This window comes from Neophocaena asiaeorientalis, unplaced genomic scaffold (assembly GCF_003031525.2).
Source record: "Neophocaena asiaeorientalis asiaeorientalis breed wild unplaced genomic scaffold, Neophocaena_asiaeorientalis_V1.1 scaffold743, whole genome shotgun sequence".
NCBI lineage: Eukaryota > Metazoa > Chordata > Mammalia > Artiodactyla > Phocoenidae > Neophocaena > Neophocaena asiaeorientalis.
The window spans coordinates 687709-704952 of NW_020174055.1; the positions used below are offsets into that span (position 1 = coordinate 687709).

The 17244-nt window shown below is 48.5% G+C and overlaps 1 protein-coding gene across 1 annotated transcript in view; it reads right to left on the reverse strand.

The window, feature by feature from the left end:
• The window catches only part of OTUD7A (OTU deubiquitinase 7A), a 198086-nt gene that overhangs the window by 30335 nt on the left and 150507 nt on the right, over positions 1–17244 (reverse strand). The window contains exons 9-10 of the mRNA XM_024754292.1: positions 7141–7268; positions 4887–5036 (exon numbers count right to left, since the gene is read on the reverse strand). Of these exons, the coding sequence (XP_024610060.1) occupies positions 4887–5036; positions 7141–7268 (278 nt within the window). The remainder of the gene's footprint in view (positions 1–4886; positions 5037–7140; positions 7269–17244) is intronic.

Genomic DNA, 17244 nt, shown 5'->3' on the forward strand with positions numbered 1-17244 from the left:
GTGGGGCCAGGTCTGTCTCTCAGCAGGACCGCCCCCGCCCCGGCTCTTCCTCCTGTGGGGGCGTGGCCACGGCCAGGACCGCAAGACGCATGCGCCACCCTCACCCAGGCAGCCCGGAACCTGACATCCACGGGCGGTACGCGGCGGCCCTGGGAGTAAGGTTGCTTCTCTTTCTGCGTTGAAAGAGAATGGATTTTCTCCTAAGGAGCACAGCACTGACAGTCTCACGCACCACCGCTTTTTAGGGAATTAAGAACCTAACAGCCAACGTGGTTTATTTCCAGATGAGGACCCAAGTTGGTAAAGAACTCATTTTTGCACTTTTGCTCTTCCCCAGATGAGTGGTCATTGCTGGTGAAATAAAGAGAAGAGTCCAGATGGAACTGCCTGGAAACATCACATCCTCTCCCTGATTCAGAGCTGGCTCACTGAACCCCCACCCATCACCTCACCCCCTTCTTCCTCCACTGCACTCACTTCTCAGGCTGCTCTGAAGCCGGGAAACTGCAAGTATAGAGCTCAGCCTTAGTAAGATGCCAGCACGTGTCGAGGGAAGGTGTTCTTCCCAACTGAAATGACAAAGTTTCAAGAAGAGAGGCATTTGGTCCAGCCTGGAATACAGATGTGATGCCTGGAGCTGCAGCACCTATTCTATGACCATAAGGCTGAAACTACACAATAAGGATGGTGGAGCAGGGAGAGGCTGGAGCCTGAGTACCTGAGAATGTCTAGAGCTGATGCACCAGCCCTGGACCACCTACCTCAGGACTCCCTGTTAGAGAAGCAGCAGCAGCAGCCATTTTCTCCTTTGAGCCCCTTGCATCCCAATGCTATTCTGAACTATCTTCTTTTGGGGGCTAATATCATGGCCTTCTGTGGTTGCTTCCATTTCCTTGGCATCATAAAGGCTGAGAAGAGAGGCTGAGTCTGTTCCCTGAGCAGGTTCCTGACATCTTCTCAGCTTCTCCCCACCATCCTCAACCACTGGGTAACAATAGCAGAATTGCTAGGATCTCGTATTTGCAGAAAGCCCCCGACAGCCTCTACTGTTGGGCTGGAAGGTAGGACAGTGCCCCACAGGAACCCTGGGGTAGGCTTCCTCTGGTGATGGCTCCCCGGACAATGTCTACTCTGTTCCTCCTGCCCATGGCAGGTCTTTTCAGGGAGATGCTGGGCACTAATGGTGGCCAGGAAGGGAGCCAGTCAAGGCCTTTAGGTTTATCTTAGAAGCAACAGTTAAGGATCAGGGGACAGGCCTGGCTTTGGGACAGGCAATGTCATTCCCAGGGGTGACTGAGGACTTCAATGTGTGGAAGTGACCATGGTGGTCACTTCATAATTAAGTGGTGATGTCCTTAAATGTATCAAATGAAAAGAGACCAAATGGGAGAGTGGGCGGAAAGGAAGAGGAAGGGCAGAGGACAGGGGAGGGGGGAGGGAATGAGGGTGAGGAAGGGGAGGAGAAAGCATTCATTTCCAGGGGGATGGGTGTTATTGTACCGGCAACAGATAAGGGGACAGGCTGGGAGGGCACATGGCGCCCCTCAGGCAACGCGGTGAGGACACGGCAGCACCCAGGCCCAACACCATCACGCTCCTATGACATGTGCTTGCTGGGCCACACCAGCGACATGCCAGCCACCCACCAGCAACATCCCTGCATCAGCCCAGCACTTCTGCTCAGGTCTATCTGGCTGTTCTTCCCATTTAGAGTAATTGCTCCCCTGCTGAATGGAGCTCGTGACTGCTCGGGAAACATCCTGCCTTGTATAGTACGTGGCTTGATGGGGGTGCCTGTCTCCCCTACAAGGTGGTAAGGGCCCCAAGGCAAGGACAGTGTCATCTTTGGGTCCCCAAACCTGGATGCAACAGGTGCTTCACTGAATGGGCCCTTGGCCGCCCAAAAAATACTGCATGCAGGACCACTGGACTTCAGGCCAGTGGGAGGAGCAGGAAGCAGGGTTGCACCTACCAGCACCCACCAGCTCAGTGAGGGTGGCACAGGGGATGTGTCGGTAGCAGTACTTAAAGCCTCAAAGTCTGCAGAGCATTTGTATTCTTTCCCAATGTGTGAGGGCCTGACGTGTAGCACAGAGGTTACCCAGCCAGTGGGAGCCGCTTACACGTGCTTTGCTTCTGCTTGTGCGATGGTCGTGAGGACTGAACGGGTCAATGTGCAGCCCTGCACATTGGTCATGTGAGGGCTGAGGAGGCAGGGACCACACTGCTATTAGGAGCAAGGAGCCCACGACACAGCTGCTCAGAACCCACACTGGGACCAGAATCCACTTATGGGAAAAAAGTCTTTAGAGGTGAAACCACCTGCACCTCTGCAATGCTCCCTTGCTAGGCGGTAACCCCTCCACATTTGTCCTTTTATTGAAGAGCACCTTCATATTGGCCTTGAAAGCATCCATAAGCAGTATCTGGAAGGCCTGAAAGGAAGCTCAGTGCCTCTGTGAGGAGGGAGCTGGGCTCTGAAGGCTCTGCTCAGCAACTGGAGATGCCAGCCCTGGGACTTTGATCTCTCCCTGACCACAGAGTCTCTGGGAGACTGGATGAGAGGCCCCACACCTGGCCTGGATCCCTGGTCCTGAGAAGGGCCCTCTTTTTTAAATTTTCTAAATGAAACACAGCCAATTTTATTCAAATTCTCCAAAATTTATACTCGATATGTTAATTGTTTCTAAAATGTTTCACCTTTAAATCATGGATTATTATTTCACCTTTCTTTTAGAGTTTTTTTTCATTTTTTTCTGTACAGTTCTTCTATAGAAGCCAAAGTCCTGAGTTGCCCAGTTAGGAGCCTCTGACCTACTATCCTGATTAAGTTTCTTCTTAATATTCATGGCCAACATCTGGCTTCTAAATGAAAGGCTTTTGGTCTTTTCAATCACTTGCTGATAGGGTGAGGCTGCAGAGAAAGGGCCCTCCTGTCTCTCAAGAGCCACGGTGAGCTTTGAGAAGACCTGGAAGCCATGAGGGAGGTGCCAGCTCTCACTGGCCAACACGCAGAGAGACAACAGAAAAGGCAAATGGCACCTAGGTCTTAATGATGAAACATGTCTTCCTATGGCTAAAGTGAGACGTCTGTAAATAGCACAGGAAAAGGACGTGATAGTCCCCTTACAGCCAGTGGCAGCCCTGCTCCCTCTCCTTCTGGACTCACATCACCACAGGATGAGCCACCACGGATTTCCTGGGACCACATCCTATGGCAGGGACCCTGAAAGTGGTCAGTCTTTCCTTCTTTTAGTATCCTGGGAGTTCTCTGTCTAACCAGACACAGAAGTGAAAAAGGAAGAGCTTCCCTTTATTTGCTCAGTTAGTCACACATCCATCAGCAGTTAACATTCCAAACAAAATCCTGCCATTTCCACAGCAGACACATAATGCATTGACTGAAGACAGGCCCCACATGAGTCTATGTGACTGGTGGTTGGAGTTGTGCAGTGCACAGCCTGTGGGCCCAGCCCGGCAAGCCTCTCTGCAGCATTGAAATGGCTCCTGGCAGGAAACTCCCATGTAATGAATTGAATGGAAAAATCCATCTTTTGATTCAAAAGCTTACTTTAGAGCAGAGGCTGGCAAACATTTTCCGTAAAGCGCTCATTAGGAAATATTTTAGTCCTTTGCAGGCCACACAGCCTCTGGGGTTGCTTCTCAACTCTGCTGTTAGGGCACAAAAGCAGTAGCCACAGACAATACGTCTTTGAACAAGTGTGGCTGTGTTCCGATAAAACTTTATTTACAAACAGGCAGTGGGCTGTAATTTGCTGACTCTCTGCACTAGACGGGCTTTTAATTAATTATTTATTTATTTGTTTATTAAGTGTAAGTTTATTACTAGTCCAGAGTTTTAATATTTTGATCATCTGGTTGGTCTAACAAAGTAGACGGGCTTTTAAAAATTACATCTGAGGGCTTCCCCGGTGGCACAGTGGTTGAGAGTCCTCCTGCTGATGCAGGGGACACAGGTTCGTGCCCCGGTCCGGGAAGATCCCACATGTCGCGGAGCGGCTGGGCCCATGAGCCATGGCCGCTGAGCCTGCGCGTCTGGAGCCTGCGCTCCGCAACAGGAGAGGCCACAACAGTGAGAGAGGCCAGTGTACCGCAAAAAAAAAAAGAAAAATAAATTACATCTGAGATTAATTACATCCATATAGTATATGCGTACATGTGAAAGGGAACCATAGTGAAAGTTATTTAAGGGTGGCTTGATTATTAATTTGCTTCATAATTTAAATTAAAAGTTGTCTGTGGCATTATTTTCTTTTTTTAAAAACGGAAGTATGATTGATTTACAATGTTGTGTTAGTTTCAGGTGTACAAGCAAAGTGATTCAGTTATACATATATACGTATATATTCTTTTTCAGATCCTTTTTCCTTAGAGGTTATTAGAAAATATTGAGTATAGTGCTATATAGTAGTTTCTTGTTATTCATCTATTTTATATATAATAGTGTGTATATGTTAATCCCAAACTCCTAATTTTTCCCTCCTCCCCTTTCCCCTTTGGTGACCATAAGTTTGTTTTCTGTCTGAGTCTGTTTCTGTTTTGTAAATAAGTTCATCTGTATCATTTTTTTTAGATCCCACGTATAAGTGACATCGTATGATATCTGTCTTTGTCTGACATCACTTACTATAATAATCTAAGTTTCTTAGTATGACAATCTATGATAACGATAATCTAAGTCCATTCCGTCCATGATGCTGCAAATGGCATTATTTTCAATGATAATTTTTTGCATGCATATGGTAGTTTTAGGCAAAACCTATCATTGCTGAGTGCGCTTCCCAGGGAGGTCTCCATATTCCGCCTCCTGCCCCTCCCGGCCCACCCCTTCCCCACCTTGCACTGTTACGTGGCGGCGGGCGTACCTTGTTCTCTCTGCTGGTCTCTCTGCTCCATGGACACAAGGGCAGAGAAATGCGCTTGGTCGTAGGCAAGAACCAGAGGTGAGCAGTGGCATCTGTTGGGAGGCACCTCCAAGGGCAGGTAAATCCCTCCGAAGGGGATTGGAGCAAATGCTGCAGACACAAACAAGGGTGAGGGCATGTGGATCTGGAGGGGGCGTGGACAGCATCCCTCACCGTCCTGGGGGAGGTGACAGGGCGGAGGGAAGGGAGGGCGGGCTCAGGCTGCAGCCCCGGGCGTTGTCATCTGTCACCTACTCCACAGCAGAGGGGCCTCCACCCACCTGGCAGGAGCTCCCTGGGAGCTAGGTGATGCTTGCCACCGATGGATAGGGAAGCCCAGGCTCACAGGGGCCAGGCCCATTAGACCCCAAGTCCTGTACCTGACCAGGGCACCCTGCTCCACCTGCCTCCTTGGGCAGAGTCCTCCTGGCTCGTTTGCCCCTGCGCCCTGTCAAGCTGCACCCTAGGAACAAGCAGGGCTGAGGGGATTCTGCTGTGACCTGCCGTGCCTGCCTGCTGCCCTGAGTCTGGCCAAGGTGATCAAAACACCCACCCCAGATGGTCAGCCAGGACGTGTGCTGATGGCCACCTAGAAACCCGTGTTTTCCTGAATGTACTTATTCCTCTCCTGTGTTCACAAAAGCATCTGCATACAGAACAACGTATGTGCTGCGTGAGAGCTTATTTGTTCTAGGTTTTGAGAAGCTCAGTGAGAGCACTCCAGGCCCAAGTCGTGAGTCAGATGGGAAAGGAGGGACAGGGATCAGCTCCTTTAGCAACCGGGACACAGTCTTGTTCATTTCCTTACCAAAAGGGGGAAAAAGCCTAAATCCTCACTGAAATACGGTAACTACTGGAAATATCTGCCCTGACACGGCATCTGTTTTTTAATTACAAAGAACCTTGCCTCTTGGCCTCAGACTCAGTGACTCACTGCCCTTCTGTGGAAGGAAAAGACAGTCGACATCAGGGATGTCTTTGATGAGCTCAGGATTCCTCCCCACCCTTGCTTTGTCTATTATCAGTGACCATGGTTCTGCCCCCCTCTCTGCTGAGAGGCAGGGTGGGTCCACCTTTGAGAGGGCTGCACCCTCCAAGACAGGTGCAAAGGAAGGAAGTGTGGACCCAGCTCTGTGGGATCTGATGAGTACAGGGACCCCGATGGGAGGCCGGGCTCTGCACCCAGAGAGCTGCAGACCCCGGCAGGCCTGTGTCACTGGGAGTGACGAAGGTACTCCCAGCTCCCTGCCTTCTGTGGTAACCACAGCCACGAGAGGCAGGACACTTACACTAGGGTGACCTTCGTGGTCCATCCACCATCCTGGCCCCTCCTGTGTCCCTCCTTTTCAGAGAGCATGGTGCCCTGTGGGCTCCGGCAGAAAGGCTAGAGGGAGGACACACGTGGAGCCCTCCCTGCCTGGGTTGACCCTGCTTCCTCAAGGCCTCAGCTGAAGGCGGGGGCACATTGTGTGGCCTCTCTGAGCTTCGGGCTCCTCGTCTGTAGAGCGGGAAGCAGTGTCTACCCTGGGAGGTAGTGGCCTGGCCGAGGGAGAGGGTGCACATGATTGGCAGTGCAGCGGGTACCGGCCTTGGGAAGTCCTCCATCCCTTCCTCCTTCTCCCCCAGCCCTGGTCCCATCACAGCCTTGCGGATGACTTTGCATTTTCTGCCTTTCTTGTTTCTTCTTTAAGACACATGCGAGGGGCAGGAGGGGACTGGAGTGGCTGAGTGGCCAAGTGGCCCTGGGATGAGGCCGGCACTGCTGGAGGGTGTGGGCAACAGGTGGGCCCGGAGCCCCTCGGGGTTCATCCCCACCCCCACTCAGCCACATTTCTCCTGCCGTGGACACACAGGGTGGATGGACGGCCAAGAGTAATCTCTCCTGGGAATTCCCTGGCTGTCCAGTGGTTAGGACTCTGCACTTTCACTGCTGAGGGCCCGGGTCCAATCCCTGGTCGGGGAACTAAGATCCCACAAGCCGTGTGGCACGGCCAAAAAAAAATAAAAAAGAGTAATCCCTTCTCTACTGGGAGGAGCCAGAAACATGTGGAGTCGAGGAGAAACGAGGAGAAATAAGACCTTTGTCCAGGCAGAGTAAGGCTCTGTGTCCTTCTGGAGGCTCAGCCATTACGTTGGACTGTCCCTTCCTTACTCGGGATGTTACGCTTTCTGGGTGATGAATAAAATACATCTGTTTCATTATGAGTAAACTTACCTTCCCCGCCTGAGTCCCTCAGCATCGTATCTGCTACGACGACGATGGGCCTCCTTAATATATGGGCAAGGACGAAAACGTGGAACTCCTCCAGACTCTCGTACACAGGGTCCTCGGCGTTGTCCATGCTGGGGACACAGTGAAGCAAGCCTGTCACTGGAGCGAGTCGGGACAGGGAGTGGAGGACAAAACACCTCCCTGTGGCCCTTCCCTGCGTGGACCCTGGCCGTCGTGGCCAGCTGAGGCCACGGCCCCCCTCCACGCCACTCGATATTGGCAAGCACACTGAACCCAGCTCTCCACCCTGACCCTGGGGTGGGTGGTCTCAGGAGAGAAGCCGAAGCAGAGAACCTGACAACGTGGGCAGCCAGCTCCCTTTAAGATGCAGTCTCCCTGGGGGCAGAGGCTCCCAGAGTGTGTGACAACATGGGGGCTGGTTCTCTGGGCGGGTTGACGAGGATGCAGTTGGGGCAAGAGGCATGGAGGTTCCCCCTTGGGTTCATGCTCACAACCAGCAGCTTAGGCTGAAGCTTTACCCTCAGGGGGTCAGGTGTGCCTGGGCACGTCTGATGGGCCGGTGGGTCCACTGCTACCAAGGTCTGTGGGCCTTTCTGGGGGATACCCCGACTGAAGATGGTGGTAAGAAGGCTACCTTGAGTGGTAGTGGAGGGAGTGACAGAATGCCTAACCCAGGCCACTCGGACCCTCCCCAGCCATCCCCTGGCTCTTCTCTGAGGCTCAGGGGAAGAGTGGGCTCCAAAACCTGCATCACTCATGACTCTAGGACATGGGCAGAGAACTGTAGCCTTGATGTCTCTCAACAACCAGGCCAGTCCAAAGGGAAGAAGCATGGAGAGAGGAAGGCCAGTGCCCCGAGGTTGATGGGGCCTCTTGGGCACTCGAATGGGGCGGGGCAACCAGAATTAACTGAGGGTGGTCTCTAAGCAGGTGGGGCAGAGTTAGCAAGTGTGGCCCTGCTTGAGAATTCTGGGGTGGGGTGGCCTGGGGAAAGGGTTCTATGTACATAGGCTGCAGCCAACTGCTTGTGTGGCTTCTAAAACAAAGGCTCTGAATCCTTGGGGATGCCTCATAATCACCTGGGGAGTTTTGTTGTTATTGTACCAATAGTTTTTTCTTGTTCTTTTTTTGGTGACTCAGTATACCTTATTTTTTTTTTTTTTTTTTTTTTTTTTTTTTTGGGTTTTACGCCACCAGGGAAGCCCCAGTATACCTTATTTTAAGACTTAAAAAAAAATGGCAGCACCTAAAAGCTCACAAAAAATTTGCAGAGTATAAGTAGCTTTTTTGTCCTTCTGAACCATTTGAAAGTAAATTGCCAACCTGAAATCCCATCACCTGGCAGAACTTCGTGTGTATTTCCTGTGAGTGGGGTTACATTCCTGCAGATATATTCTCCTGCATCACCATCAGAACTGGGAATTCGTCTAATCACGAAGGCAACAATGCATCTGTCACCGTGAAAGACCCCAGTCACCACGTGCCATCTGCCCCAGTTCTGGATGGTATACTGCATTCAGCTGTGGTGTCTCTTTAGCAGTCCTCAGTCTGGAACATTCCTCAGGGTACTTGACGTTCAAGACCTAGGCCGTTTTGAAGACCACAGACCCAGTATTGTGTAGAATGTCCATGGTCTGGGTGTGTGTTTCCTCACAATCAGAGCAGATTGGGTCACACTGCATCCTTCTCGTGGTGTCCAGTTGGGTGGATCTCGTGGCCGTCAGCCAGGCTCCCCCTTGCAGAGCTGCTCCCTTCCTCTCCGTAATTAATAAGCATTTTATGGGGAGGAACTTGGAATCTACAGACGTATTCCACTCCTCACCAAGCCTTGATACATTTACTGATTCCAGGCTTCTATTTGATTCACTGTGTTATAATCCATCCATGTGATTATTTTGATGCTCAGATACCCACCCTGGTCAGTGGGGCTTGTTCAAGTGGAATCTGTGTCTGTGTGACAGCCCCTGTCATTTTTTAGAGCACATCCTTGCTTTCCAGCACAAGAAGATGGTCAAGGCTGTGAACTAAAAACGCCGCCTGCCATTTCAGTAAACAAAGGCTGTTGCGGCCATCAGACACTACAGGTGCCCTAACGGTGAGCCCTGAAGGAACTCAGGATGGAAGCAGGATGGCCCCCCCTCCCCCATCTAGCAGTCAGCTGTAGCAGCCACCCCCGACGGTGCACACTGAGGGGACCCAGGATGAAAAAACACAGGATACTGGCCCCAGAGAGCTGAGGTACATATCGATAGGAATGATTTCAGTGAGCCCAGACTCTTGCATCTTCCATACACAGAAAAGCACTAAATTCCTTAACTTGAGATGTCTGGTTTTCTTTAATTAATAGTAATCTTTTGACGTTCTGACTACCCGGTATTTGTTACAGAAATGCCTATGTATCCTGGTTCCCCTCCTTACCTCTTTGGAGCAGTCCCTCAGAGGCACCTGACAGTCTGTGTCCCTGGCTTAAGTCCTCAGTTCTATCCATCGAATAAAACAGAACTCTCAACTTTTAGGTTGTGTATTTTTTTTTCGGTCAACAAGATTCATCTTGTATCTCTTCTGCTTCAGCCCTGGATTTAGCCATTTCTCCTGTTTTTTTTTTTTTTTTTATTTTTAAGATAGTGGATAATGGTGTTTAGAAACCAAAATATGATTATCGCTGATGTCATTGCTCCTAGACTCAGTAAGTAGAGCTGGGGAACGCGTGTGTGTGTGCGTGTGTACACACCCACATGTGTACACAGACATTTTCATCTGTCATCTATCTATCCATCCATCTATTATCTATCTATCTACCTATCATCTATCTATCTGAAACTTTGAGTCCCCTGATACTCCCAATTCCAATCTAACACCCCAGAGTTCATTCTACTTGTAACTCCTTTCTCCGAAAGTGAGAAACCTGGTTTCTACCAATCTTAAGCTATTTCCTTATTTGATCCTGGTATGTAAACAGCCCCCAACCAATGCTGCTTCCCTTCCCCTGAGTTGCCCTCTTCACTCTGTCTGGCTCTGACACCCTGACCTTGGTCTCTGTGTCCTACCACCCCCCCACTCTGCCCACTGCAGATGCCCACCTTGCTTTGATGAACCTATGGATTTAGGACTGAATTTTTCAGGGAGGAAAGGGAAGTGGAAGAAGAGTGTGTTAAATGCATACACACATGCTGAGTCTAACACAATGCTCTTGGGTGTGCATTTCCAAACATCCTGGGTAGTTATCCTGTCCAGCCACAGCTCAGAGGGTATGTGAGGTCAAGGGCTCTGAGCAGGTGCTCACTCACCCCTGTCACACGGTGAGAGCTCACAGGCAGGTGTATGGCTGAACGAGACAAGCAGCAGCACGGAGAAGACAGAACACAGACTTACAGTCTGCGTACTCAAGAGAAAAATACCTGACCAGCTACGAGAGGGGACCCACAACAACCACGGTGCAACGTCTGACTAAGTAGTAGGCACCACTGTAGTGGCGTGGCTTTCTGCTCATGCAAAACTCAAAGCAGGGCCATTGTATTTCAAACTGAAAAAACAGCACATATTTATTGAGTACTTGCTACAAGCTGGCACCATGAAAGGCACTGCAGAGGCCCCCAGGTAACATCTGTCCATCCAGCCATCTTTTATCCCTCCATCCACTCATCCACCCACCATCCATCTGTTCACCTGTCCAACCATCCATCCAATCATCCATTTGTCTATTCACCCATCCATCCATCCATCTACCCATATATCCATCCATCCAATCATCCATTTGTCCATCAATTCACCTATCTACCCATCCACCCATCCATTTATCCATCAATTCACCTATCTACCCATCCACCCATCCATTTATCCATCCATCCACCCATCCATTTGTCCATCCATCCATCCATCCATCCACCCATCCACCTGTCCACCTGTCTGTCCATCCATCCCAGATCTGTGCTAGGGCTGGAGCATACAGTGTCACCATATACATCTAGAGGCCTCATGGCCAGACATGGGCAGCAGTGATGGGGGTATAGGCCCAACTGGGAAGGGGTTATGGAGATGAGCCTGGAGCAGAGCGACCTTTCTTCACTCCTGTTTTGGTGTTGAACATGAGAGCCAAAAGTCAACTGTGATTCTGCTCAGTGGCCCAAGAGGTTGCAGAGAGGGTCCCAGCTCTACCCTGGGCGTAGCTGGAGAATCCCAATATCCTTCCTTACTTGCTCCAGCTCCTTGCTCCCAGGGTGCAGGGAGCAAATTTGAACTGGGGGTGGGTCCTGGTTCTGTGCTTTCCCTTCAAAACCATGGCCATGTCCTTGTGCTTCAAAAGCCTCAGTGACTATTCCTGTTCATTAAACGCAGGCTGTAACATTGGCTCGACAACTCCTCAGGCTCCTCTGAGGGGTAAATGGGCTCATGACTGGGACGACACTTTGGAACAGTGACCTGCGCATGTGAGTTACTGTGATGGAGCCCGTTGGTAGAAATCAGCTCCAGCAAAACCAGTCCTGAATATTAACGTCCACTTCTCATCCCAAGGCTTCACATCATCTTCCTGTGAGTTTACTGAGCAAACGCTAGATGCGGGATTGTAAACAGGATCTCGCCTCTGGGAAAAAACACTTAAAATCCCTACAATACAACACCTAATTGGTGTTGACTGTTAAGAAAACTAACACGCACTATAACTGCTTCATCCTCACATCTGGGCGTGTCTGAGAGCTTCTTCACATGCTCTAGGCCACAACACACCTGTTCCCTCTTCTTCAGTGTGTACCTGGGGAGGGGGAATCAGGAGCATAGGGATACCCCACCCACCCAGTGAAAACCCCCTGAGGAAGACAAGGGGTGACCTGGACAGAGGCTGGGCCAGACCCCCCCCCCTCCTGGTGGGACCAAGAAGCAAGAGCGGTGGAGTGAGGTCCAGATGGCATGGAAGTCGGTGGCAGGAATGAAAAGGCACAGTGCAGATTAGGGGGTGTCCTGGCTTAAACGGCAGCCACAGCCTTAGAGGCCACCCCAGCAAGAGCCCATGTCATGGACAAGGAAGCCAGTCTGGGCAGCCGGTGGGGTCTTGCCCAAGGGCAGTCACCCGGCCGCCCAGAGGCACAGCTTGGGTGCAGGCCCCCCAGGACACTTCCCCTGTCCCCCTCCCCAAGGTGAGGTGACCACACCTCCTGTTTTGCTTAGGAAAGTCCTGCTTTATGGGTCACCAATGGCCAGTGGCCACTCTCCCTCCTCCAAATGTACCAATTTGGATGATAACTTGTACAGTCATCATCCATGGTGATTATCTATGGTGACACAGTTATCAGTTTCTGGTGTACCCTCCCATCCAAACGTATAAGCATACATGGATGGACCTAGAGATTATCATACTAAGTGAAGTAAGTCAGAGAAAGATAAATATCATGTGATATCACTTATGTGTGGAATGTAAAAAATGATACAAATGAACTTATTTACAAAACAGAAACAGACCCACAGACATAGAAAACAAACTTATGGTTACCAAAGGGGGAAAGGGGGAGGGATAAATTAGGAGTTTGGAATGAACAGATACACACTACTACATATAAAATCAATAAACAATAAGGACCTACTGTACAGCACAGGGAACTCTACTCAATATCTTGTAATGACCTATAATGGAAAAGAATCTGAAAAAGAAATATATATATATATATGTATAACTGAATCACTTTGCTGTACACCTGAAACTAACACAACACTGTAAATCAACTATATTTCAATAAAAATTTAAAAAATATAAGCATATATGTGTTTGTGTGTGTATGCATACGCGCACATATATAGGAATATGAATGTATGTGCAAATTTAGATTCTATACACATACCCTCCCCCTACCTCTAGGTGAAAGGCAGGGCACTACATGGGCTATTCTGACCCTTGATTTTCCTCTTAACAGTACATCCCAGAGAGGCCTCCGTCATAGTATGTGGGTCTCCTCCCCTCTCACAGCTGCACGGCAGCATTTCTGCCAGTGGTGGGACTCGACCCCTTCTCCCAGGCAGGGTTTGGAGCCATGACGACATCTTTGATGAGCTGGCACATAGGTACAGAGGGGGGCTGGAGAGTCAGCCTGAGGGGTTCACAGGGGCTGAGGCCAGCCGGTGCCCTGCTGTGGGCCTTTGTATCCAGTCAGGAACTGTGTCTGCCCAGACGGGAAGCTTTTCAAAAAGATTTCCTAAGGCACAGTGTAGGCTGCTGGGGCCTTACTAAACGCTATGGCCTGGGGATCCAGGAGGGAAGGATGGTGGCACCCCTGGCACTTTGAGGGGACCAAGAGGGTCTCGGGCTCAGACAGGAGCTTCTCAACAGTGGCCAGGGTAAACCTGGGGGTGAGGACTCATTTCACTGTCTAAAATGAATACGCTGGGGTCATTTGTGTGACAAATATTTACTGAGTATCTGCTCTGGGTATAGCACTGTTGCTAGGTGTGTGTGTGTGTGTGTGTGTGTGTGTGTGTGTGTGTGTGTGCGCATGTGTGCACATGTATGCAGGTCTAAGCTGTAGAGACAATTAACAGATGATCAAACAAATAACTATCAGGTGTTAATAAGCACAGTAGTAAAAAGGGGCTGCTTTAAACAGGAAGGTCAGGGAAGGCTCCTGACAGATGAAGAGTTGGCTTCAATCGTATTTTCAATTAGCAATGTCTTCAAAATTTTGACCTGGATTCCACATTTGCAAATGTGAGAACTCGTTAGGTGAACAAACATTCTTCCTGCTTGGTTCACTGGTAAAAGTCACAGTACCTTGAGGAATATTTGTAAGACAGCCTCCTTTTCCACAAGGGGCCAAGCCCTGACCCTGCGGGGTGGGCACCTCCCAGCAGTGGCATGCCACTCACCTTTCCTTAAAACACTGACTTAAGTTCATATCTCTGAGACTGTGCATCAGGTAACCATTTAGGATTCTAGTTATTTCTGAAAAAGTCCAATAAAAAAGAAAGGCAGCAGGGCTTCCCTGGTGGCGCAGTGGTTGAGAGTCCTCCTGCCGATGCAGGGGACACGGGTTAGAAATTATGTAGGCACAGCAATGAAATTATGGAAAGTCAGTTACAAAATGAGCAGCACACAAGAGAGATAGGGGCCTGGGGTGTCAGTCACTCTGTGGGGGCTGCCCAAGAGTCCTTGAAACGGCCCCCCTCTCTCAGCCTCTTTTTCTCTTTGTTCAAACAGCCTCTCAGCCTCCATAACCTGTCTCATCCAATGGTGAGCAAGTAAGCTTTTCTTTTATAAAAGGCTAAAGAACAAAATTGATTACTTTCATCACAAATCTCAGGATAAGTTCTTGATTCTTGCTTTTCATGCCTGTTTTGCATGTGATAAGAGCATGGGTTTATATTTGTGGTCAGTTCCAGGTTCAGATCCTGGCTCTGTCTCTTCTGGGCTGTGGGATGCTGGGAACTGACTTAATTTTCTGAAACTCAGGTTTCTGTCATTGGCCATGATAAGAACAGCTTTGCAGCCCTGCTTGACACAGAATGTAACACATGTGCTCAGTAGACGACATGGCTCTAATTCCTGCCTGATGATGCTATTCTTCCCCATCTCTAGGGAATCCTTATCCTCTAAGAAGGCCAGCCCTCCCTGCACGAGCTCCCAGTTAAAGGCTGTGTGGGAAAATGGTGTGAGCACTCATCCCACGAGGGCTGGCCTTTGCTCCCTGCCTGCTAATGGCTCAGGTTTGGGCACTGGTGTCATGGGCTCCAGGCAGGAATGCCTCCCCTGGGGGTGTGTGGAGGCACAAGTGCTTAGCTCCATGCCTGCTGCTCCTGGATCTGGCTCTGTAGGTACACACAGCCCCAAGTGGCCAGCACTGAGCTAGGGTTTGGAAAAGAATCAAAAAGAAGCATTGGGTTGGCTGCACCAACAGGATACTGCAGTCTGAAGGGGAGACAATATAAAACATACACAAGTCCTACATGAGCAGGGTGCAGGACAGGGCTATGTGCACAGTGGTGCATTCTGGCTGGAGGACAGAAAAGGGAGTCCCAGGGATCCAAAAAGTACCTAGAAGATTATAAAAAGAGGGCTTCAGAAAACAATCCCATGAGGTTGTTTATGAACTCCTGGACTCCCCTCTCCCCAACTCTGAGCTGTGCATGCGTGGATCTGTCCTAATCAGTACACCAAAGGCTCTGACGACTTACTGAAGAGACCCCCGCCCAGGTCACAGACTGCATAATGTGAAGCTTAGCCAAATAGGACAGCAAAGCTTTGAAAACCACAGCCCAGAGAAGGCAGGTTGAAATTTACAGTATGAACCTACCTGATAGAATTAAAAAGTCAACATTTTTCTTAGATTATAAACAAGATTCAGAGTCTCATAAGATCCAAAATGTCCAGGATGCAATCCAAATGTACTCGACATATGAAGAACCACAAAAATCTCAATGCCCAAGGAAGAGAACAATCAAAAGACACCAACTCTGAGTTGGTAGATATCGGAATTATCTGACAAAGATTTTAAAGAAGTCATTATGAAAATGCTCCAATAAGTGATGAAAATTTTAGAACCTAAATATACAACAATTGGAAGAAAAAAATTCACTGAGTGGACTCAACAGCAGATTGGAGATGAGAAAGAATAAGGGTCAGTAAATCTGAAGATGGATCAACAGATGACCCAATCTGAAGAAGAAGGAGAAGAAAAGATTGACAAAATGAGGATTTCAGGGCTTCCCTGGTGGCGCAGTGGTTGAGAGTCTGCCTGCCAGTGCAGGGGACACGGGTTCGAGCCCTGGTCTGGGAGGATCCCACATGCCACGGAGTGGCTGGGCCCGTGAGCCACAGCTGCTGAGCCTGCGTGTCTGGAGCCTGTGCTCCACAATGGGAGAGGCCGCGATGGTGAGAGGCCCGCGCGCTGCGATGAAGAGTGGCCCCCGCTTGCCGCAACTAGAGAAGGCCCTCCCACAGAAACGAAGACCCAACACAGCCAAAAATAAATGAATGAATAAATAAATATTTATTTATTTTAAAAAAATGAGGATTTCAGTGACTTGTCAGTCAATGCCAAAGGTGTAATACTCATGTCGTGAGGGTCCAATAAGGAGAAAGAGTACAGTGCCCCTAAAAAGAAAAAAAGTATTTAAATAAATAATGACTGAAAGCTTCCTAAGCTGTGCAAAGATACAAACCTGTAGATTTAAGAAGCTCAGAGAACTAAAGAGGATAAGCCTAAAGAAACTCATGGCCAGACACAACAAAATCAAATTGCTGAAACCTAAGGACAGAGGAAAAATGTTGAAAGCAGCCAGATAAAAGTGACACTCTCAACAGGGGAACAATAACTCCAATGACTGTAGATTTCTCATCAGGAACCACTGGAAGACAGAAGAAGGAGAAACAAGATTTTTAAAGGATGTTAAACTAGAATTCTATATCCAGTAAAAATATCCTTCAGGTATAAAGGTGAAATAAACATATTCTCAGATGAAGAAAAGGGGATACATAACCACCAAATCTCCCTAAAAAAAGTAAAGGAAAATGTTCAGATTGAAAGAAAATGATACAAGAAGAAATGCTGGAATATCAGAAATGAAGGAAGCACAACAGATACAGTCATGATCTGCATACATATTAACAGACTATCCTTTTCCTCTTGAGTTCTTTAATATATATTTGAAGACTCACATTAAAATAATTATATTGGCTGGTGGGGTAGTTAAAGTATGTAGATGCAATACATAAGAAAATTAAAACATAAAGGAGAAGATAAGGGACCCATATTGTGACAAGGATTTTGAATTTCACTTGAATTCCAAAAGGGATTGCTTAAAATATGTATATTGTAATTACTACAGCCACCACTTAAAAATTATATGAAGAGATGTTAAAATCACAAAAGTTAAATTAAAATAGAAACTTAAAAATTCAAATAACTGAAACAAGGAAAGGGGAACATAGGAACAAAAAAGAACACAAAAGGAAAAAGAGAACAAGTAATAAAATGAAAAACCTAAATTCAAGCATGTCAATCATTACATTAAATACAGATTGTTTAAATGCAGCAGTTAAAAGATAGAAATTGTTAGAATCAATAAAAACTATTTGCTGTGTTGAAGAAACTCACTTCAAATATA